This window comes from Aythya ferina, assembly GCF_964211825.1.
Source record: "Aythya ferina genome assembly, chromosome: 17".
NCBI lineage: Eukaryota > Metazoa > Chordata > Aves > Anseriformes > Anatidae > Aythya > Aythya ferina.
Window position 1 is genome coordinate 15,745,129 of NC_140316.1, and position 24,911 is coordinate 15,770,039.

General features: G+C 42.0%; 1 protein-coding gene across 3 annotated transcripts in view; it reads right to left on the reverse strand.

Annotated features, from left to right (window-relative positions):
• The window catches only part of TTC28 (tetratricopeptide repeat domain 28), a 150,960-nt gene that overhangs the window by 87,619 nt on the left and 38,430 nt on the right, over nt 1–24,911 (reverse strand). Inside the window, exon 1 of one of the 3 annotated variants that reach the window (XM_084538759.1) lies at nt 19,221–19,509. The exons of the other annotated variants lie outside the window; for them this stretch is intronic. Coding sequence (XP_084394885.1) covers nt 19,221–19,247 — 27 coding nt within the window. The 5' untranslated portion in view covers nt 19,248–19,509. Of the gene's footprint in view, nt 1–19,220; nt 19,510–24,911 lie in introns of those variants that run through there. 3 annotated transcript variants of the gene reach the window in all.

Here is a 24,911-nt window from a genome sequence, read left to right on the forward strand (position 1 = left end):
AAAGGCCTGTTTGACCCAGCAGCCTTCAGGTTTTATACACTTCTCTGTTTGCAATTCCCTGCTCTTGATCCCACTAGTTTTCCTCTTACTTTTCAGACACAGGTATTATGCATATCACTCCCTGTATCTTATCCAGCAAAGACTTATGTAGTCATTGTTGAACAAATAACAAAACAGGATGTTCATTTAGCACGATAAATACAAGTATCTGTTTGCCTGCTCTACTGTCACACAGGAAATTCCAGGCTACTGTGTCTCTGATGCACATCTCGGACAAATGAATAAGAGGCAGAGAGACAGAAACAGTAGCAATCTTCTGCTCTCATTAAGAAATCAGGACCCCGTCTTTGCATGTTCCCTTACCCAACATCTGTGTACTCAAGGATAAGTTTATACTGCACATTCAGGTCAGCAAAAGCTTGTTCTTTTTGGTTGGTAAGCTGGAAAAAATCTAGGCAACCACAACAGCATAACATAAAGACCTAACTGATAGAGTCAGTACTTGTGCCAGGCCCATTTCCAGTGGAGAACGCAGGCAGGACAAGCCTGTTCCTGCACCAGTGCCAGAAGAAAGCACTGCGAGCTAGGGCTCAGCCTGTGCTGCGGCACAGGGGGCCAGCTCCAGAGGCTGCGGCCAGCCTGCCTGGTCTGCTCCTCTCCCTGCTGTGGCCTGCTCCCCTCCGTTTTCTACCTTTCTGAATAGGCCGAGATGAGCGCTAGAAGTGCAGCTCTCTCCTTGACTCATGCAAGAGAAGCAGCTTAAACATTCTCCCTTCTACCAAGAAGATAAAGAGCCTGCATGTTGGTGGGAGCAGGAACTGCCACACACTCATCAAATTTGAAACCCCGGCCCAGACGGCAGAAGGTCACTGCAGTGAACTCCTCCGTGCTCAGATATTTCTATCCATATTAGAGTGCTTACCTTCATAGTACTGTAACAACCCACTTTTCTGTATCTCAGTTCCTTTTACTTCACAGAAGCAAGCAGAAACAATAGCTTGTTAACTAGTACAACGTAAATAACAGTAACAAAGATCAGAAACACTGTACGTTGTAAAATCTTTGTTTGGTTTTAAAGTAATTCTTTGACTATGAATGACATTGTGCCATGAGGTCTGCAGCTGCATGACAGCATTAGACAAGATTTGCTGCCATGAGACACTTTTCAACCCATGTCTTCAGGCATGCACAATTCTGCAAGCTTTTCCTGATTAATCTCTGTTCAGAAGACACAGGATCTGTGAGGAATGAACAGAGATTCTTCCCACTTAAAATAATAGAGAGAGTCATCATAAATGTGTTTTAGGACATTCACTATCAGATGCTCTTTAACTTTAAATGTAACAAAAATTATGATTATCACCTGATGTACAAAACGTGCTAGCATCATCCTTCAATGGGACCAAATACACAAATTTTGCATGCTTATATGCTACCATAGCAAAACTGCAAACACGCAGAAAAGCTCTGAAATATGGGCCACGTGACAGTTTTTCAGACAGTTTTCCACAGTCTGTGATCAGAAAATATGTCAAAATCATGTTAGTAGATCAGGAAATCCTCATCTTTTCACAACAACTACATTGAACCTGAAGCATCTTAAGCCTAGAACAAAAATTACATTGAACACCATGTTGATATTTGCATTCTGACATTGTGTCAGAAATCTCTCTGTGCAAAAACAAAAGAAAACAAAAGAAATCCTATAGAATCTGCTGTCTGGAAAAACCTGTACACCATGAGAAGGCTGCCTTCTTGCTAGCCTAACATCTACTGCTGTCCTTCATTAATATCAGCAAACACAAACTCAGTTACCAGGCAGACTTCGTACACAAAAGATCTTCCTTTGGGGAGATGGAAAGCTGAGAGAAGTGGTATATCAAACAATGACATTGACATGTAATTTTGTGATTGTTCACTTCAAAAGCAACTGGAGATTTAATATAGTAATCCAGTGGAAAAGCAGCCGACGGCCACCATGTCCTCAACAAAAACACCTCCTCTATACACAACAAATACAGTAATCTCCCAACAGCAGACATTTTCATACTATACACAGCATTTTAACTCTGTAACCTCTTATCATTAATCTATCCTAAATGGGGATGCGGTAGTTAAATAGAAATTAGGGGAACCTTAAATGTTTCATTCTTCAGGTACACAGTCTCCTTCAAAAAAATGAAAGAGTAATTCAATGGGTCTGAAGGTTTAAAATTTAATAATTTCCCCTTTGCCCTTTCACACTACTTCTCCCAAAGGAAATTCCACTTGAAAGCATCACTGTTTCAGGCACCTGAATCAATAAGCCTCTGCTCTGAAACACGCAAGAGCAAGGGAATGCACTTTCCCCATTGTTTTTAGATACATCCCTATCCTACATGCATACATTGATCATCTCCTGCATTAACTGCCCAGATCAGAAACAGAAATGCATGTTTAGCAAGAAGGTTCTACCGAGAGCTACTGGCTAAGGCAATCTTGGGAAGCCATACCCCTTCTCACCCCTCAAAATGTCACCTGGATACAGGATCTGGCAACTTCCAGAAGGACTTGCTAAAAATCAAGTATTACATCAAGTCAGGACAGGCCTCACACTTTCCCACAGAGCAAAAAGACACAGCAGCATTGTACGCTGCAAGACAATGATGAATACAACTCTGTACAAATGCTGCCCAAACCTATGCAACAGTCAGCCTCATAAAAGTCTGTGTGTACATGCAAGGCTGAATGGCATGGACAGCAAAGACCTCTCATTAGTCCGAGACTGAGCAGAGCACAAGTGCAAGAAGCCTTATCTGCACCAGAATGACTTCTGCTTTCAGAGACTACAGAAGGTACAGCCAATTCCGAGTTCACATCAGGGGTGAGTTCACACCTGGTGACACTGGCAGTGCTGGTGTTCATGTAGTGCCAGGAGCTTGTCTGGTACCTTGTGTGAAAGAAATGCCCTAGCTGTTCCTGTGGGCGCAGGACAAAGGCCTCCAACTCTTCATGCTTCTGCCCTGCAGCTGTTTGATGGAGTTATGGCAGGAGGACTGGTAAAAAGCTTCCATGGAGCAACCAACATTCTTTTGGATATTATAAAATCTGCCAAGTACCAGAAAGAACAAAGATGCTATATCATGCATTTAGGGTCTGTCTTTTCTTTTTAAAGTGAGCTAAGATGCCTATCTCCACTCCTGCCTGTTGTGGCTGTTCAGCGGGTGTTCAGCATCTCCTTCCATAGTTAGAGCTCATTCTCCCTTCAGAAATATCCCAAAGGAATTGGCACTTTGCATTTTTTTAAGGGGGATCACTGGCATACAACACACCACTTTCATCCACTATTAAGACTTCAGCAAGTACGTATTTTCTTCTGGCACACCTGAAACATCCTATGAAATCTCAGAAATGCAAGCACTAAAACGGTAACCACGTGGCGCAACAGCTAAGCTGCTGCCATTCATCTTTCCCCTGCATTATTTGTTTCTGGACATGGCACTATTTTATAAAGTCAAAGCTTTTGCTAGCATTTTTTCACATTGCCACCTTTTATTATCATGCACTCCATCACTGCCAACCTTCAGCCCAGTGTCATGGGATCCCCAAGGGCCACAGTTACCTTTTCTTCAAATCTCTTAGAAGAGCTTTTGAAGAAGCACTGAACTGACTACACCTTCCCTTAGAGATAACTAAGTCATTCAAAGACAACTTTCCCTTGAAAATCACACAGAAAGCCTGTATTTCATGCCTCAGAGATTAACCAAAAGGGCTTCACTGACTCTAGGGTCTCAGAGGCAATTAGTCATTGAACAGCCCACCTGCTGCCTGCAACAGACATGGCTTCACGCTGCCTTTAACTATCAAGAGGTATTCTTTCCAAACAAATAATCACTGCAGCAGTACTCAGCTCTGTCTCTGGAGATAACCTGCTGGTCACTGGATGGAACGTGAAGCGAGGGTTAGTGGGAGACACACTGTAATGAGGTGAATCTCATTTTTCAAACACTGAGACTGTGTGATCCAGTGAATCTACCCCCTCACTGAGAGGAGTCAATTCTGCTCACAGAGAAACTCAGCATAAAATTTTCTTCAGTGCTGGTGGTTACAGAAGAAATACACTTTGTCTGCACTGGGACAAGCAGTTAGCAGGGTACATGAACAAAGCCACACGAACTACAAGTCATTAAACTGCATGGCTCCTCCAAAGAGAGGCACCCAGTCTCTCAAAGGTGTACGCAACAGTACTTCACCATAACTGCTAGCCAAAAGCAGGATTCACTGCCTGCTCTTCGCCTCCACAGCTGGGCACGCGCTGATGATGTTCAGCTGGTGGAACTGGAAAGCACCTCAGCAGATGAAGGGGAAAGAAAAAACAGGACTAAGAACTAGCACAAAGGTGAACAAGAAGATTATTTCTGTACTATCTTATGAAACTAGAAATGGATATATCAAATTTACAAACAGGTGTGTGTACTGCCAGTCCCTTCTGCTAATCCCTACCATCCACACACAAGACATCTCTTCCGCATTGTTTTACTCATTTTAGTTGTCAACAGTGATTAAGCCTAACAGACTTATGTTCTTTGATGGGTATTATAAATGCAGAAATCCTAATGTAACTCACACAGCCTAGACCCTATTAGAAAGGTGCAGACCATCAAGCCGCTCAGTATAAAAGGTTAAAAATGCTTTAAGTAAAAGACACAAAACTCAACATTATTTGAATGGCTTGAATTTTACATTCTGGCACAGAAATTCCATTAAAATAAAAAGCTTAAGTAACTGTTACAAAGGCTGCAATCTTACCAGATAGCTTTCTTTTTAAAACATGGGTTAATGGTTTAATAGTTTGCACTAGCTGTTCCAGAAGAAATGTGCATGTGTATTTTTGCATATGAGATGACTTATCCACAAGCCCACTGGGAAGCCATGCACTCTACCACTTTAGAAATACAACTGCCACAGGTCTTCTGTAAACAGAAATAAGCATTAGTACTTGAGAAGGCACTGATATGTAGTGCTGGTCTGAACAATGGGCGTCCATGGGCTCAAATATCTGTAACAGCAGTTTGATAATCTATTTAATCTGGTCGCTGTTTCATTAAACTCCTCACAGATATAATCCTACTTTACTGATCACATAAAACATACTTGTCCAGAGCAGCTCTTGTCTCTTCAAACTGGAGACTTATTATTCCCTGCTAAGCAGGAAAAAATAGAGTACTATATATAGTTTACACCAACAAAGATAGGCATATCGAAATAAATATCTGCTTTAAATAAAAAATGGGATAGAAAATGCAGAGTTAGTGATGACACCCAACCCTGCTCTTAGGCTTTGGTACTATAACCTTCAGGCCTGCCCAGAAGACCCCATATAGCTGCTACTTCACTTAAAACAGCAGATTTTAGCTTGAAGACAGATTCAGCTGGAACTTGTCTGGGATTTCCAAAATGTATTTTGCATTTATTAATATATTATTAACATCATTAGGGGAAAAAAAAAAACAAAAACAAAAACAAAAACTAGTAAGCATATACAGTAGTCCACAGTCACTTACAGATTGTTAACAAAGTGATTCGATGGGAGAAATATGAATCCAATTGCCGTGATATGCAAGATAATAGGATGCCTGGCAGAAGGGATATTTTTAAAGCAGAGTCCTGGAAAACAACGTGCATTTGCTAATTCTGAAAGTCCTAGATCCCACTTTAATATCTAGGCTGTAGTCCAAACCTCTAAATCAAAGTGACATGGGTACTGACCTTGTGCAGTACTTATTTTTTTGAAATCATGGATAACTGTAGAAGAACAAGTAGTACAGACAGATGACCTCCATCAGCCTATGTTAATCCTGATGAAAAGGCCAGTAAAGGACTGTTTCTCATAATGTCCTATCTGCTGCTTTGCTCAGTAAGTTCCACCTAAATCAAAGGCTAGACCTTGTAGGCACTGAGACCAAAGCCAAAGATACATACAAACAAGTAGTGGTTTTTATGTCAATCTTGTCTTTATACTTCTAGCTCTATCTGGAACATTTTACTTGTGTCCATCAGTAAATTAAAAAGTAGTAGCTTAAGTCATTGGCTTTTATAGCAAGAGACAATTAAATGCCCTAACTTATTGTTTGGAAATTTCTCCACTCTAGCAGCTGTTTCCCCTTTGCTAATGCCTTTCTCCCATCCCATCATCCGACCCTGAATAATCTCTCACAAACTCTTCCCTGTTTATACACATTTAATAATCACAGACTTTCATGTTCCCCATTCACTGTCAGTTATCCAAATGATACAAATTTAGCTTCTTTGATCTCTCCTCATACATCAGTCCCTCCAGGCCCTTCTAATCACTTTTTTCACTCTTCTCTGAACTCCCTCCAGTAATGATGTGATTCTAATCCTCAAAAAGGAGAGGCTTTGGCTTCAGTTCTTCACACAGATGCAAGCAAACTAATTCAGAGAGACTTCACAAGCTCTGCGCATATTACTGTCACCAGCCGCCAAGCATTAAACCATGACACTGAAACAAAGATGGAATTGTCTCATGAACACTAGAGATGCCAGAAGCAGAAAGAAAACACAATGAAAATTAAACTGATCAACTGAGCAGCACTTTATATACCCATCAGGACTTTGTATGAGTAAAAGCTACACATAGAAGACAGGCACTGCTGTCTGCTTTGAAGGAACATGGGTTACAGCCCCACTATCTCACAGAACTGCAGTTCATATAGGAGCTTCACGATAAATACACCAGGTAAATGGCGTACACAGTAAGCGCTGTTTTTTTGTCCACAGTGTCTGCGAATATTTAACAATTACCACATGCCACCTTGCAGCATCTGCACTTCAGTGGCAAGTGAAATGAGCCCTGCTCATACCAATGAAGAGTCCGGCAACGCTCAAAGGAGAAGACACTATCAACATTTCTGCTTGTTTTTGCACAATAGTAGAAATCAAAGACCTCAGTCAGAAAGAGAGCCTACGGAGCAAGGCTATGAATGACCTAGCAGTGCAGTAATTCAAGAACAGTTTTGAAGAGTTTCCAAATTTACAGATTTGTTGTTCATTGAGTATGTATTTACATAGAGTAAAGGACAGAAAACGTGTATTAGCATATACTAGTTGGTACAGTTGAAACAGAAGGAAGCCTACTGCTTGCCTTCTAAAAACAGCTTTTGTATATTCACCTAGATTGAACACTAACATAACTAATGTAACACACAAGTAGCGCATATGACAAAAACATGAAGAAAAGAAATTATGGACATTATACGCACAACTTGGTAAAGTCAGTTCAATAGAATTTAAAAGACAGACTTTAGTAACGAGCTTTAACTTCACCCACTACATTTTGGAAACTCCCCTCAAATTAATGTAATAAAAATCATTCATCAAAACCACAGCAAACCAATTTTCTTTTTAAAAATTTTTCCTGACACTTTTTTCTAATTTTTGCTTGACACTTATTTCCAATTTTTTAAAGCTACCTAAACAAACAAACAAACAAAAAACACCTTTAAGTGCTGTAAAAATACTTCAATTAGTAATTTACTAGTCAAGTCTGTGGTCAGTAGCCCATCTTCATGTTGTAAGATTTTTTTTAATTGTGTGTGTGTGTTTGTGTGTTTTGTTTGTTTGTTTTGTTTTGTAATGTACCGGTTTTCTTCCTTTGCTATGAGTTTCTTCCCCTACAACCTCTGAGACAGAGTGGATCTGAAGACAACTTCCTTGTACAAATTAAGAACAAATTTGCGTTCCATATGCTACTTTCACACATTTTTATTACAACCATAGTACAGCAATTCTACAATAGCTCCAGCTCCTGCCTTTTCTTTCAACGTGACACAGACAAAAGCAGGGACACGCGTTTCTCAGTTAATCTTATATTTTTTTCTACTCTCACTGGTTAGCTTCATCAGGCAGGTTGCAAAGGAGATGGAGGAACAATATTGAACCAATTGCACAGCTAAACTTGGAATGCAAGGGAAAAGGAATGAAATTCATTAAAACACAGAACCAGATGAAGTCATGTCTTCTTTTGTTTCTCTTCAGCACAACAAATCAAGAACAGAACAAAGAAGCAATGTTAAGCACTGATAGTTTCAAGGAGGTGGTTACACCAGTTTCAGTACTCAAGAGACTTAAGACTATTAATCAGTAGAAGTTAATCCTAATGCAGGGAATCTCAGGGTAAGGAAAGACCTGGTAGAAACTAGCAGGTATTTCAGGGACTCCACTTATTGTCATCAGGTTACAAAGATAAGGTGAGCCCACTTTAGGGAGAGAAGGGCATGAAGGGCTTGCCTCATTTCAGTGCTGGGCTGCCCAGCTGAGGTGCTGGAAAAGGTCAGCAGGACTCCCAGGAACAGCTGCCATGCTCTCTGAGGCTGATTAAAACAGTACAGATAGTAACACTTTCCCATAGCTGAACTGAAGAGTACAAGTGACTAATGGATTGAGGGGCTTTAGAGCATGTTTCCAGGTAATCTAAGTACACTGATGTAATGAAGAGTTCAACAGCAGGGTATTCCTGCTCCCCTGCCTTACCGGGAAGCGATCCAGGTCACAGACACACGCACACACAAAACCCATATCTGGTTCAATGCCCGAAGTAACAGCGCAGCTCCACAAACACCTGTACTGACCCTTCTGGCACAGCAAGCATCACTGAAGTAGAATACTCTGCATGAGTACTAACAGCATATAACTGGTTATTACAAAACTGCAGTCTGTAAGGAAGTCAGCATTTTCAGAGCAACCCTCCTTGCTTTATTCAAGTATTAACTGTGACAGACAATTCCAAACATGTCAAATCACGACAGGTATATGACTGCTAAACAAGTTTTTATATCACACGAGAACACCAATGTCTGCTCATTATACACCAGTACAAAACACAGTAAAACTCTAAGCCATAAAACAAAGGACTCTAACTTTGTTCTGTATTTCCGCTTTTACTTAAGAATTCTTCCAACTATGCTGTATGGATTTCTCACTGATTAGAAATTCATCAGCGATGGTTCCATATCCAGTTGAACTACAGCAAAATCTGAACTCCCTCTTATCAACAGCAGATAACTCACCACTAATCCTCAAAACTATTCTAACTCTCTCAGCATACCTTTCATATAGTGAAGTGTGTTCAGTTGGATTGCAAGCATTTCAGTGTCCCCAAATGACAGACCTACAACTTAGTCTAATTAATCGTCTCAACACAATCATGCTATTGCTTACCTGAAGCCCTAGGAAATTTCCTCAGAATCAGTGCTTTCAGAGGCATTACTGAATACCGTGGACTGCATACTCAAAGACAATGCAAATAAAATACATGTAGTGTACACCAGTGTTACCAACATTTCAGAATTAGACAGCAATAGCTCTGAGATAGAATGTACTTTATGAGAAAAGACACATTGAACCACCTCCTGCTTCAGGCAGTCCAGCCACTGGTCACCACCAGTTATCTAACGAAGACAAATCACAGGCCCTGCCTGCTGCAAGTCTGACCAAAAGAAAGTAAACCTTGAATCTTGAGACTCTCTGGTCACTGAAGAAAAAAAAAACAACTTAAAAAACTTCATAGATTTCCGACAGAACAGCCTCTCTGACTATTTTCCACCATGTTCACAACACTATTTATGAGGCTCAGAAGATCATAGTCTTCTCCTAACTTTTACATGAGTCAGGAATTATTTTCAAAGTTTAACTGTGTACACAACTTCTCTGCTGCTCCCTCTAATTCCTTACACACTCTTTGCTGCACAGCACCAGTCCTCAAGATTTTAGACAACTTCCCTTAGTGCGCTTTCTAGTGAGCAAATACATAAACTAAGAAAAATTTGACAAGTAATAAGAAAATACCAGCTAAGTTCTTTCCACAGATGTGCTGTCTGACCAGCATATTTCTTTACAGCAGCTAAGAGAATACATTTCCAATGAAGGATACCATAACCCTTTACCATAACCCACAGGACTGTTTCACAAAACTTCCTATTTTACGCAGAGGGATAACACTGAGTCCCTAATCATCCCAGAATCACCCATCCTTCATTCTGACTGGTTACACCACCCCTCTCACAACTTCATGCTAATGTGCACACCAATACTTCTCCTCTGGGTAGAATGCAACCTCCTGGCCTTCTCACACATCATGTGAAAGACAGGAGAAGCCTTACGCAAATTCCAGATGGCAGAAACAACTAAAAATTGCTGCATCTCAGCGGTAGCAGGTATCAAAGTAGGAGAGAGCTGTGAGACTGCAAAGCCTCACAGGCGAGAGCCTTCTGTGAGGCTGCAAAGCATTACATCCAATGGCTCTAAGCCTAGGAGGGCACAATGTACCGTGTTATGAGCACAAAGAGGTGGAATTCATCAAAGCCGGATTCAAACATGAAAAAATGCTGACAGAAGCACAGACAGGAATCATAGCAGCAGGAGCCGCCATCTCAGCACTGCTGTAATGGCTGCCCGGGACGCGTCTCCATGGCAGCAGAGGATGCGATGAAGCTGCTGCCTGAGGAATCACGGCTCTGATCATGGAAGGACTCGGAGCCTAAACAACAAATGCTCCAGCTGCAGCAGAAGCACAAACCAGATAGCTAGACTAAGTGAGAGACTTGAGATAAATAGATGAAAACATTTGTTGAATTCTAGAAGCCATCTAGGAGACACAGCAGTTGCCAATGCTTTTGTGGTTTGGACTCTGCAAAGATGGAGAATAAGGATGACAACAATCCAGCCTGTATCCAGGGATCTCAAACTCAAGCACAATTGTAACTAGCCAGTTATAATCACACTGGCATCAAGTCTTGTCTCAGGTGGAACTAAACATATGCATTTTTGCTGCCAAGACTTCATCTGTAACAGTGGGCCCCCAAAAGCATTCCTACTTTTCCAAGACTTCTGTGCCTTGAAGAAAACTTTTGGGAGAGAAGAAAAAGGCTGCATGAGATGGTAACTGGGCCACTAGAGTGCCTTCTTACTAATAGTACCAGAGCGCCCTTTTGCTATGTAACTAAAGAAAGTGTGTCGGAGTTCAGCAAAGCTTTTCTCAGCAACTTATGGAATGCTTCTCTAAGCCATGATGCAATTAACTGCTGAGAAAGTGCTGAGGTAGGCAGAATTAGGAAACTATAACAAATCCAGTATATAATCCTATACCATTTACATTTAGATCAGCCGAGTTGCTTATAACACAAAGTGCTATAACATGTTTACAATTTTATTTCATAGTATCTAGATATCTTATCCCCCAAGCAGGACAAATGAAACAATCCAGCTTCAAAGCCAAAACAGGAATATTAATTAAAAACAAAACAACCAACCAAACAAAAAAAAAACACAGCAAATTCCTCACAATCCTGGGAACTTCACAGTAATACTTGCCATCCTGAACCCCTAATCTATTCCCAAAGTCACTGTGAAAATTCAGCACCACTAAAAGAATCATGATCATCCCAGTTCTTAATTAGTTCATATGAAATTTGAATCAATGTACTAATAGGGAGATCACTGGATTCAGAAAACACTTCCACATAAAAACAAGGGTAAAAGAGCCTCAATATTCTTGATGCAATATCCAGTTAATTGGCAAAGAAAGAAGAGTTACTTTTGTTAAATTATTACCCAAAAAAAGTTTGAAATCTTGTCTATTTCCTTAGCATCAAATCAGACTAAACGCTAAACATGAATCAAAACAGCAGCTATCCTTGAAATGAATTTACGTAAGTCAGGCTCTTGTCCCAGAGCCCTAACTCTAAACCATAACTGTGGGAACGTTATCTTCACCATGTTCATTTGTTATCCTGTAACAAAATACCAAGTGATCTCTTTTGAATTACTAAACTGTACACAACTTCTATCATCACAAAACTCACAAGACTTTTGCTTTCTAAAGAGCAATGGTGGAAAAAACAAAAACTTTTATACAGACACTGTAGACTTCTCTAGAGTCAATTAAAAAAAAATAAATCACAAACCAAAAAAACATCACTCTCTTCTTAAAAGACAGGAAAGGCAAGGTATAATGAGGCACTATACTTAACCAACAGTGTGAGGAACAGAACATACACTATTTAACATTTACAACTTTAGCACTCCTGGTATAAAATTGGTAGGGCAGACCCGTATGTAACAGCTATTGAAGATGATGAGAGTTTCTTCACTAACTCAGGTGAGTTCTAGATTGGACTGCTGGGCTGAAATCGCTGTTACTATTCACTCAGAAAATATTGCCGGTTAGGAAGGAAAGCAACATACAGACCTCATAAAATGCTTTTAATTTTTGCCAGCTATACCATAGAATAAAAGTTTAAGAAAAACAAAAGTGAATTCTGTATTTGAAAAAAAATCATCTGCACTAAGATCTGTAATATGCTGTGAGCTAATGCTGAAAGATTTTGCTAATTCTAATAGTTGGCCTTAATAACATTCATTATTACAGAAAGAATGCATGACAAACGAGAGCTGGACTTCCTTCTCAACCATTGCAAAAGTCATCACACTATTTTTAACAATAAAAACAATGCAGGTTTCAAAATATTATGTACTCATTCAGAGTCAGAGCTGAAGCATAGCTGCGGTTTATGACCATATAGTAAATTTATTTCTCTAATATAATTTCGATACTGAGATGTGTTAAATTGTTGATCTTATTGGCAGATACTGACTCCATTTGCCTAACCTCTGAAGCCTGCTGATTGACATTGTTAATGTATCTTTTTAATGGATGAAAAGGGAAATAACAGCTTTTGGCTCGCGTTCAAACACATTTCTTTAGTACAAAATACCCTATAGCTCAATCTGCCTTTCACACAACCTGCAAAATCTATTCTTTATTGTGTTGCTAACAACTGGTGGCATACTGTAGAAAACAAAAACCAACCAACCAAACAAACAAAAACCAAACGAACAAAAACACACAAAAACACAGGAGCTGGATAGGAACTCTTACTGCAAGACCAACTTTGCTTCCTGAAAATAAGGTGTTTGCTTCCTTTATGTAATCTGAGCTACAATAATCAGATCTCAGAAAACCCAGATAGAAGTTAGACATTACTTTTAAATCATTTCTCAGCTCTTTCTACATGGAAGTTTACCCCCACACTTTCCAAGGACAGCAGCTATGCTGACAAGAAGTTGGCGGCCCTGGTGTTAGAGGGGTTTGCACGAATGGCTGTCTCTAAATCTACTTCCCGAATGGGGGGCAGGGAGCTGCACTCTGATACATGCATGCCAGACACACTGATGTTGGAGATTCAGATGAAGGGGGGGGGAGAGTGACCACAGCTTCACCAGTGTAATTCCCTGCTGCAGACCCTTCAATTACTTTGTGCCTCACTAGTTTACTAACTACAATCCTGCATAAGGCCCAACAAGAAACAGGGCGCTGTAATTGCTGGCACTGAACATACACAGAAAGCAGTAGATGTACATCATCTGTGGCTTAAGGAGAGTAAACACACAGGATGGAACAGAATATAAATGCATAACAGTGTGGTGGTTGGGAACTGCACTGCAGTAAGACTTTCACCCATGGCAGGAAGTGAACTGGGGTTAGATAAAGGTGCTTCAACTAAAGTAACTGAAAAGCAGAAAGGAAAAGACTGTACAGTCTCTAGGGACAAAGCCCCTCTTCAGTCGCTACTTCTCACCTAGGCTAGAGATTGTGTGACCCTATCTGCCAAGCTTCTGTGAGATCTGGCTGCCAGGCAGGGTCCACAGAAGGTACAAAGCCAACTGGGAGAAGCTGAACAATGTGGCAAGAGACAACAGCACGCACAAACCTGCCTTACATAGTCTACTGCAAGTAACGTATAAAGCAGGCCCTGCAGCTGGTGCACTCTGCCTAGCATGGCTTTCAACACTAGGACTGTACAACACAGGTGTGGACATTGCAGACCCCAACCATGTACCTCCTCTGGAAATTTCCAAGCCACCTTCTCCATATAGTTGTCTGTGTGCCTTTCTATTTCATAAAACGACAGAATAAGTCAGGTTGCAAGAGACCTAAGGAGGTGTTCTAATCCACTTCCTCTTGTCTATTTGCTAGTCTCAAGCTACTTTTTTCTTCTTGTACTCAGGTCCAGCTGAGATGCATCTCTGCTGCAATGCTGAACTTATTGGGAGAGTGCAAGGGAGGTATAAGAACAAAAAAAACACTTGAAAACAAAGTTTTGAAAACATCAGAGGAGACTACTTTAGCTGCATGTGCAACTCCCTCTGCTCCAAGCGGTTTGACAATCATAACAGCAATTACCCAAAATACCTAAGATGCATTTAATGCTCAGATTGTTTGAGCTACCCTCAATTTTGAAATTTTGAGTGGACATATTTCATGTATTTGTGTATAAATATATATATAAAGACAACTTAAAAAAAAATTGTCTGTATTTTTGAAGTAACTCCACCAAAATTGGAGCAGAACAATCTTAAAGAGTCCCTAGGGGAATCTCTCTGACAATGTAATTCATTACTGACATCCAAAGCAAACTGGGACACACATCTTTTTGAAGAGAGCAAAGAATTTCCTGTAACACACTTCAGTGATTCCTTTGAAGAAATAGATTAACATTCAACAGAATTGGAATTGAAATATTAAGCCTAATCATAAATCCAATTTTATTTTATGAATGTCATCTATGATAGCAACTGTTTATCCATTTTATAGCAAGAGCTTTATGCAGGCCTAGAAGCCCATGACAGGGCATACAAGTGCCTCATCTAATTCAACAACCGCTGGTTCTAACACTGGGCATTTATTTTGCAAAATTTCCTATCTAGAAGGTAACAGTAAGAACAGAAGCTGAATTTTAAAGAAAACTTTTTTTTTTAATAAAACAAACAAACAAACAAACAAAAAACAGAATGGACTCTGTTACACAAAGGTCCAAGGAAAGCTCACTGGGATGGTAAGATCACAGCAATGGAAGCTTTATTCCGAAGACTGTTGTTTTTCAAAGTCCTGCAACTGTAACATTATTTAACAGCAACAGCACTGGTGGCTAAGAAATTCCCTACTATTCCAAAATGCGTGGCTTTACAGCCCTTTGGTACTTCACAGGTGTAACTATGAAACAAGAACTCTCACAGACAGGAAGACACCAGGGACATGCCAAGAAACTAACAACTTCTGGAGCGCAGATGCTGCCATATGCACTCCACATTTGGCAAACTGGAAGTGGTGTTTCACTGCCCAGATATGGCAGGTAGGGGTCTGTGTCTGAGTAAGTTCTAAGATTAGAGTACAGAAATTCATGAAAGGGCTCTCCAACTATAACCGATTAGCATTTCTGTGGAAAATGGGATGATGCCAAGTCGTAACAGTCTGCAAAGTCCTAATTAACATGAATAACACAGCTGGATATTTTATGTATCAGCCTCCTAAGTCCCTCCTTCCTGCCACTTAAGAGTAAAAATAGTAGAATGTTTTACAAAGGTTAATTTATGGCTGGTCAGGTGTGATTCCATTTTAAGAGAAGGCAAAATTGTTAGCCCTTCACAGTTATCTGTATGGCAGACATATGGATATTCTGTATTACTAGTGTTTGATGAAGGAAGTTATAAAACAGCAAGTCAGCCAGGGAAATGCAGATATTTGGAAGAATGTCAATGCAGTTGCCTTCCCTTCCATTTCAAAGTTGGGTTTTAAGCTGTACAAACTAATATTCATCAACTGGCAGGTTAGAAGATAAGCTTAACAGGAAAGAAAATAGTAATGACAAGGTTTAAAAAAAAGAAAGTTAAAAAAAAAAAAGCATAGTTTACCTTGAGATCAGTCAGTTGTTTTATTGTTCTAATGGCAGCTTAGTAGAGAATATGTTTTAGCATGATTCTTTACAAATAAATAGCATCAGAACTAATTTGAGGAGGAAGCAGATTTCTTCAGTCAGCTCCTGGAAATGCATGATTTTGTTCAGTTCCAAGTCCACTAATTAATAAAATCATTAGCACCTATTTCAGTGATGTCAGAATAGGGGCCGGTGGGGAGGTGTGTGGGGGGGGTTGGATGTACACCTTTCCTTTACTTGCAGATGTTTTTTCAGCGTTTGTCATCATAGTGCCTGGCTGTTCCACAGACTATTATGAAACCTTCCGTGCTGGCACAGCCTGTAAGGGTATTTCTCTGTGATATAATACATCTTCCACGTTTACTGTCCAAAGCTGTGTCTATATTAAAGAACCCAGAGCACTCAGCAGCAGCACAGTTCTGCTTTACACGGGAATGAATATGAATGATAACTGAGCTCCACAAAATATACCCTGTGCTCTCAGCCAAAAAGGAATAGAAAAGTCCCACTTAAACACTGGCGTTAGAACCACACAGTGAATATGCACATCTGTGAGTATCTGTATTGTAGGCATGGTGGACAACAGAACACATAGAACTGCAGGTCCCTTAGCACCCTGATTTCCTAGAAATCCCCTCTGGAGATACTGAGAATCTACACTTATAATGTTGTTTTCAATTCAGTGTTATTTTAAATTTTGACACTTAGCTCAAATTCACAACTCAAAACATAGCTCAGATACAGAATTCAACTGTCGTGAGGAATGCCTGAACTTTTCCACTCTGCTTTAGACCTCCCAGAATGAATTTGGTTTGTTCTATTTAGGCTCTAGTCATTTTTATTTCTGTTCCTGGTCCCAGTGTTTGCACATACAATTCGTTCTAGCTGCTGTATACTGTAAGTAAGAGGAATCTTTAAGGTGGCAACCACTTCAGTTAGATTTACACCTATGGTTCCGGTTTGATTGTATGATGGTTTCTTTCCTGTTGTTTTTTGAATTTGTATGTGCCATTCTTATACAATGCACTGGCAACCCCCCCATCTGCCTGTTCCCCCACCCCAACTCTAGCAGCTTTTGGGCCCGCTAACCATTTGCCAGAGAAATGCATTCCAGCAACAGTGTTGCCCAGGCAATCCTCACCAACCTCGCTCCAAACTGGCCCCCGCTAGACGGAGGTGCCACTGACAGATAAGGGGAGACCTGAAGGGAAACAGAGTCAGAGGCAAGTGGCGAAAGTCCACATGAAGACTCTTTATTAATTCTGATGCACAGGGAAAAAAATAACAAACAATAATAATGTTCTAAATGTCAAAAAACACACATGAATTATGACAAAACAATATTTTAGTCACACACAAAACCTTTCTGCACATCAGCTGAAGGCCACATAATACCTTGTGCACCACGGGTGATAGCTGCTTATCAGTACCACCAAACAAAGGAGTTTCATCTAGGTTTACATGCAGGGTGAATAAACTGCATTCAGTCCCTATGCTGCACAGTTTGATGGTTGTAAAAGCAATAATTCCTCAATGAACAAAACACCTTAAACATTTCATGAAAAAGAAAAAAAAAAAAAAAGGAAAAGCAAAAGAACATGAGTACAAACCTAATAAAACAAACAAGACTCCTAATTTAGTACAGCAGCACACATGCACAGCTTTTACATTTACAGCTCTCATTCTTGGATATTTTAACAGTGAAAGACAGGAAAACTGTTAATCAGAAATGACCAGCAGCTATAAATGACCAAGGGCTATAGGAACACTAGCTACTAAACTTGCTTTCTCGTTTTGTGAAAACTGCATCGATCTTCCTATTAACAAATGGAACAGCAGTGCCATTCCTGAGCGGTTTGTATGAGTCATTTTCTTGAAACTGCTCTGTAAAGCACATGACTGCAACACTACAAAGGCACTCAGGCCAGGCCAGCAGAAATCCTGGCTACACTCACGTGAGTATGCTGGCAATAACGACAAAATAAACTCAATCTCTGCCGAGATTTTATTGGTACAGTACTACAGCTGAATGCAGAACCTATTCCAACACGAACATAGTTTCCATCACATCACAGCACGAACAGGAATCAGTTTTTACTCAGACTAATAAGATGTTTCATAGTTGAGATGAATTAAGCTGTCTCCAGTAACCTCCACACAAGCAAACTGTGTTGCCTAAAATCAACATTATCTGGACACAAACAATAATGCAGAGGGGAAAAAAAAGCCATCTGACATTGTGATTTAAGCACAACGGGTGAGCCAGCACTGCAGAGTGAATCCTGACACTTGAAACGGAATCTTCCAGAGTCAAGGAGTCCAGCCAGCAGCCAAGAATAATATTTCAGCGGTTCAGCCGATACTGCTGTAACCATGGCCTAGAGGGGTTTCCATGGCCATAACCACAGGAGTAACTGCACATTCAGTTGAAAATAGTAAAAGCAGACATTTAAAAATCCATAGCTTGTAGACATCTTAAAACTAATTTGAAGGAAGACACAGAGAAGCTTGGAAAACATACAGAAACTCCCGTGGAGCTTGCCCATCATCTCTTTATTCTGTTGAAGATACAACGACTTGAAATAAGAACTCTCACAGTAAGTAATTGCCCGCTTGAAAACAACTAAAGGAACAGCTTCAGAAAAGCTGAGAAGAGATGAGGGATCAGCAACACTAAGCTTGACAGGTTCCTCAGAGATGCAGCGGCAATGCACCGTCTGGTCGGGACTTTCTGAAGCACTGCTTACTGCGGTGTCTAGTGCTCAAAGCGAGAGATGCTCTCATGGATTTCGCATGTGATTTCTATTTCTTCCCTGATGTAAAACACAGTATCAGGCACCATGCTACAAAGAAAGAAGGAGCCCTGCTGGTTCGAGTAGGTTTTTCCAAACAAACAAACAAACCAACAAAAAAAACACACCAGAAAACGTGCAACAGCCCCCAGCTGCCGGGAGCAGGGGGTCACTGCTGAGGAGGAGCAGCGCAGCGCATTCAGTTTGCGAGATTTTCCCTGAAAAGAATGTCAATAAAAAGCGCTGCCAAGCGCGGTAGAAAAAACGTCCTGCTACGCACCGAGCCGCCGGAGCCGCCGCGCGGCCGTGGCGCTGCGGAGCGGCCCGCAGCGAGCAGCCCCGGCCCCCGGGCCGCCCGCAACCACGGCGCCGCTCGGTGCGGGCCGGCCCCTCCCGGGGCGCCTCCCGCGCCGTGGCACGGCCGCTGCCCGGCGCCGCTCCGCGCGAGCAGCCGCGTTGGGGAACGGCCCGCGCGGGGCGCTCCGCGGGCGCGGGGCGAGCGGGCCCGAGGCTGCGGCCCCGGGGCGAGGCGGGGCGGCGGCAGCCGGCGGACAGCGAGCGGCCGGCGGGCGAGGGGCAGGGGCAGGGGGCGGCGCCGATCCCGGGGCCGGCTCCGTCGCGGGGCGCCCCCCGGGGGAGCCGCTTCGCCACCCACCTTCTTCCGGGGCTGCCATTTCATCATATTTGTAGAGCGGGGACGGAGAGCATCAAGGTCGCGCTCGGGCGCCGGCGGCGAGCGCAGCGGGGCCGCAGCCCCCGCTCATGCTGCCCGGCCCCGCCGCCCGGCCCGCGCCGCCCGCGGGAGAGGAGCCGGCCCCGCCGCGCGGGCCACGGGAGCGGGGCTCTCCTCGGCCGGCCCCGCCGGCACCGCTCACGCCCGCGGCCCGCGCGGACCCGCAGCGCCCGGGCGCAGCGCGCGGCCGCCCAGCGCCGCGTGTGGGGCCAGACCCCGGCCCGGCCCGGCGCCGCCCACGGCCCCGCCGCGCACGGGGGCGGAGAGGGGCGCGGGCCGCGGCGGAGCTCCCCCCCCCCGCCGCCCGGGCCCGCCCCCCAGGCCCGCCCCCGCCAGACCCTCCCTCTCCGTGTCTCTCCCTCTCTCCCTCCCCCGTCCCACGGGGCGGTGCCGCGGCCCGGGCCCGCGCGCGGCGGCGGAATTGCTCCGGTAATTCCAACTGGGAATTATCTGGAGGCTGCCGCGGAATTACTTCTGGAATTTGGAATTCTCTGGAAAGGAAGCGATGACAAACGAAAGCGATACGGGCGGCGTCAGCACCCCGCATCCCCGCCGTGCGGTCACTCGGCGGCCGCCCCCGCAGCTCCGCGCCCTGCCCCGCGGGTGCCGGCAGCAGCGAGCGGCAGCAGGAGGGCAGCGAGGCACTGCCCCGCGGCCAGGGCGCTGGGCTTGGACCAGCGGAGCTGCAGCAGGGGGGAAAAGTCACAGAACTGCCGCTAGCAGAGGCGCTGAGGGGATGCGCGCCACCTCCCTCCCTCCCAGCAGGGGCAGGAGGCGCACACAGATCATACGGCAGCTCCAGAACAAAGGACGCCCGCTTCCAGTCCGTGCGAAACTCCAGCACGGCAAGTGCTGGCGAGACAAGGAAAACAAGCCCCAGAGTTCAAAAAGACCTAAGTGCTTTCAGTCCTCTGCCGGCCTAACAGGAGCCATTGGGCACGCAGACACTGACCCCTGGCTCAAAACGCCGCCGATCCGAGAGCTGCCGCAACCCAGCAGCAGCGAGGAGCACAAGGGGCAGGCGGCCCGCCTCCTGCAGCTCCCTCTGCCAATGCTGAAGATATAAAGTAATATTGCAGTAAAGAAAGTAAGTGCTCAGAATCAGACAGTGTCATTTACCATCGATGCTGTCAGAACGAAGCTTAATTTAATTCATGAACAGATTGCAAAATGTATTGTTTTGACACGATCAACAGGAGGTTTCTGAAATTCCTCCTGAGTAAAGATAATTAACAGGAAGGAAAGCAGGAGCTGTGCATACAAACTCATCACAGAAGGGAGCAAGCTGGTTGACTCAATCTTAATTCTTACTCCTTCAGTGATTGGCATTTCAGCTATATTTTTTCTCCTGCTTTAGAAAAAAAATTACTGTTGACACGATTTTCAAAGCCAGAGAAAATATCCAGAATAAAGGCACTATAAATGCCTGGTATCTGAAGGAAATGGTAAACATTATTCACTCTTTCAAAATCAGTTATCTGAATTCTTTAAAATTAAAGAAAACACTATGGTTTTTTGTTTGTTTGTTTGTTTGTTTTTTTGTTTTTTTTTTTTTTTTTTAAGTCTCTGTTTCTCTTCCCAGCTTGGAAGCTACTCAGTATGTAGTCATTCAAATGCCAGAAAATGTTGAAATCGTTCTCTTACATTGGCAGCTTTCATCTCCATCACCAGAAGGAAATTCTCACGTCCATTTCAAAGTGAATTGATTCATTTTCTCCAGTAAAATTCAAGTACTAGGGCTTTGTAAAGTTCAGTCTCAATCACTGGACACGTTGTGCATGAATATGAACACAAAGGGGAAGATAATGTTGGTCCATCACAGTTAAACGCCTCTCAGTTCATTAACAGTGAAGTGGTTGAAAAGTAGCAATCAGCTTCTCCCTCCCCATCATCCTTGGCTCAAAATACTGTGTGTGTGTAGAGAGCCATGTGCCATCAGTCCCTGTATAGGACTATGCCTCATATGTCAGTAACCTATGATAGGCTCTGTGCATTTTCTCAATAAGAAACAGTATTGCAAATTCATTCTGAGTGAATGGACCATACCTCTGGAATCAGCAGTTTTCTCTTCCAAGCATACATCAGTAATGAATAAACATATTTTATCCTTTCCAATATTCAGGAGTGAATAGTAGTCATCATTTTGGTTGGTTCATACAAAGTCTGCTAGTAAAATGATTAACTACACCCATACTTTTCTTTTGTTCCCTTTCCCTGATTTACTGGCATTTATAAAATTGGGACTGTGGAGATGACAGTCCAGTACATTGCACCAAATACCTGTCCATCTTCTCCTAAGGATGATGAATAACGTAGAAGAAATTGGTGTGTAATTAAGAAATATCTGATATTAGATGCCATTCTTACAAATCAAAGAAAAAAAATAGTGTCTTTTTCAGATTAATCTGTTTCAAGAGCCTAAAACTATTCAATGTACTACCACCTTCCCTGCATAACCGTTCATTTTTATTAACTTCTGAGTTCTAACACCATTGCTTCACCTTGAAATTCCTCTTAGTCAAGAGAACTGCATCACCATGAAGCAACCACAGATACCTCAAGTAGAAAAAAATCCTGTTGCAGATGGTTTGGTGATCAGACTGCAAGTTAGACTAAAGTGTATGAGAATTCAACTCATTCTACTCTACAGAGAGTTATCCTACAGTTTAGCAAGCAGGTAAGTCAGACAGTACTCAGCAGGTTCATAAAGATTTAGAGTAACAACTTGATCTTACAAAGTCTGAAAGATGCCCGCATTTTAACAGTTAACAAGACACCAACACAGAAAGACGGATGTAGATCAGGCTCCTAATGGACAAGTCCCTTGGCAAATTCATGAAACATAATAAAATCATTTTATTTACAAATTTATTAAAGCGGCTTTCAGTCCATTACAATGATTGTTTCCATCACACAGCCTGCCCCAAACCAGCAGACTGAACACACATACCATATCTTGCATTTGTATAAAGACAGATACACCATGCTTGATCTGACCTACTACAGCTGCCAAACAAGTGTGGACTACAAGAGGAAAAAGTATTTCAGAAAATCCTCCTAGACTTGGAGATGCCTAGAAATTAGTAAGAAGGCAACTCAAAGAGTAGCAATAACTGGAGCTCTGAAAAGAATCTCTCTTCTCTATAGTACCAGAAATCAGTAAGTGATAACTCATGTTTAGACAATTTATGGCAAATTCTTATGCAATTGACAATCAAAATTTATTTCCAACCTCCACACTAAAGGTGCTTTGGGCTCAGTCTGCTGTTACTTTCTTTATATAAGAAAGAAGTAATGAACTTCAGCTAAAGGTGCTGGGGTCAGTTAGCATTGTCACAGTACATACCACAGAGAGAGTGCACAGAAAAGCACAAGAATACAGTAGGCTGGGAAAGCAATACAAACCTCTACAACATTTTTGCATATCATGCTTTCTCTGTCTTCTTCTGGTCCATCTACATTTTGTTTCTGTTGCATTTTGCTACTGGCCTACAGTATTTGGCCATGTTCTTTTGATAATAAAGCAGTATTTGCAGTAGCATGGATCATTTTCATTATTAGGTTACCTGGGGTTTGTATCTCAGCAGCTGACGCTCTTCAAAAGACTGCAAATCACTTTGGAAAACACTTTTTTTAGCCAGGCAGAAAAAGCTCTTTTCACAGGGGTACATTCCAGGCTAAAAAAACAATGACAAGGCTTTGAGAAATACGGGTATGCTTATCTGGAAAATTCCACTGGAATTTTCCTTCCACAGGAAGGAAGCTGAGAAAAACTGGTTGCTTAACACTAATTAGAGTTGTAGCATGACCTAGTTCAAAGCGATGTAGAATTGAAATGAACCAAAGATAAGGAAAAAGTCTACAGAATTCTGTTTATTACTGGCAAGTGGATTCATTAAGCTGGTGGGGCAAGGGAGGGAGCTAGCCATCCAAGGTGAATTTTCTGGGGACTGCAGGTGCCTGTCACTAATTACAAGTTATTCATTGGTACCCTGAAATGATCAAATATGTCAATACAAGATTAAGGCTAATCTTGTTATGATACAGAATCCCCTCTCAAGTGCTGGCACCTGAACTAGAGCCTGTAGGGAATGGATTTCTGCACAGACCTCTCTTCCATGCTAGTCACAGGGAACAAGGGACATGGAATGGTCTGTTTTATTCCTTGTTACTCATCACCCAGACTTCTAGACACACTTTTTAAAGTATTTTCTTCATAAAGTAGGTCTAGTTTATAATGTTATTTGCCCAACACAGATCATTGACAAGCAGAAAGAGGTAGCAAAAGTTCCCACCAAAAATTTGCTTTCATTGCAGAAATGAACAAGACATACACATGCATTAAATATATATATATATATATATATATATATATATATATATATATATATATATTCTTACAGGTCATATGCAAATGCATGTGTCAATTTTCCACCTCATTTGGGGCTTTTGCCCCCAGATAAGGCAGTTGTCTTTTAATGGACAAAGTCTTGCGATAAAACTCCATCCCTTTCATCCCTTGTGAAACAAATGGGACTATACACTTTATGACTCCTTTTAGAATTACATGTCTTGTATTCCATGCCTTGTATCACAAAAAAGTGAACAGCATACTGCCCTGTTTCATCATCTTTCCTTTCACAGCATAGCAAGAGACTCTTCTGGCATCTCTGTCGTCAATTTAAGTATTTATGCATGCATATCTACAAATAATAGATAGAGAAGCTGCAAGGAAATGAGCATTATCACAGACTGAGAAACAGAGAAACAGAGGCTTTGATGCTGTGTAGCTATGGTTCAGCAATAGCTAAAACATTGGTGTGTTATCAACACTATTTTGGTCACAAACCCAAAACAAAGTACTGTATGATCTGCTATGAAGAATATCAACACCATCCCAAGCAAGCCCAGCATACTCAGTGCCCAACACCTTAACAGAGACTATGCATACAGTAAACAAATAGTTTACAGGTTTCCACATGAGGAACAAGAAAGAGTTCTGCCTACACCAGGGTGAGCCTCTTATTAACAGAATAGCCATTCAAACTCATCTGTAGCAGGGACAAAGAGCAACAAAACGTGGAGAAATAACTAAACTCACATGGTATGGCACCCTGATTCTTCAGAAGCACACATTTATGCTTAAATTTAAAATATTCAGAAATAAATCCGGGGGGGGGGGAAATCCATCTTTATTTGCATGGGAAAAGCTAATTATTTACTGAGGAAATTCCAGATCAAGAAGCTTAAGGATGAAGGTTTCAGTCACGAATAGAAATTTGCTGGCTAGTGCTGTTTTCTGAAGAGATGCATTATTTAAATGTCATGATGTGCTAGTAAAATATTTATGTGATAGTCTCACGGAAAAACATGTATTTCTATAGTTTATTGGGTAGGGAATATATTCTAAATTTTAACTGTATCTTACCAAGGAAGGTGGTTGCTTTCTATCTGTTAATCGTGACTGTTACTGGCCAAAGAATCTTCAGCTGTGTCATTGTATGATTCTGACCAGAAAAAAGAACACACACATTTGGGACCTGCTTTTAATTATGACTTCCCCTTCCTTCCTTCCATAGCAAGCACAAGTACTGCTGCTATGGTGACAACTAT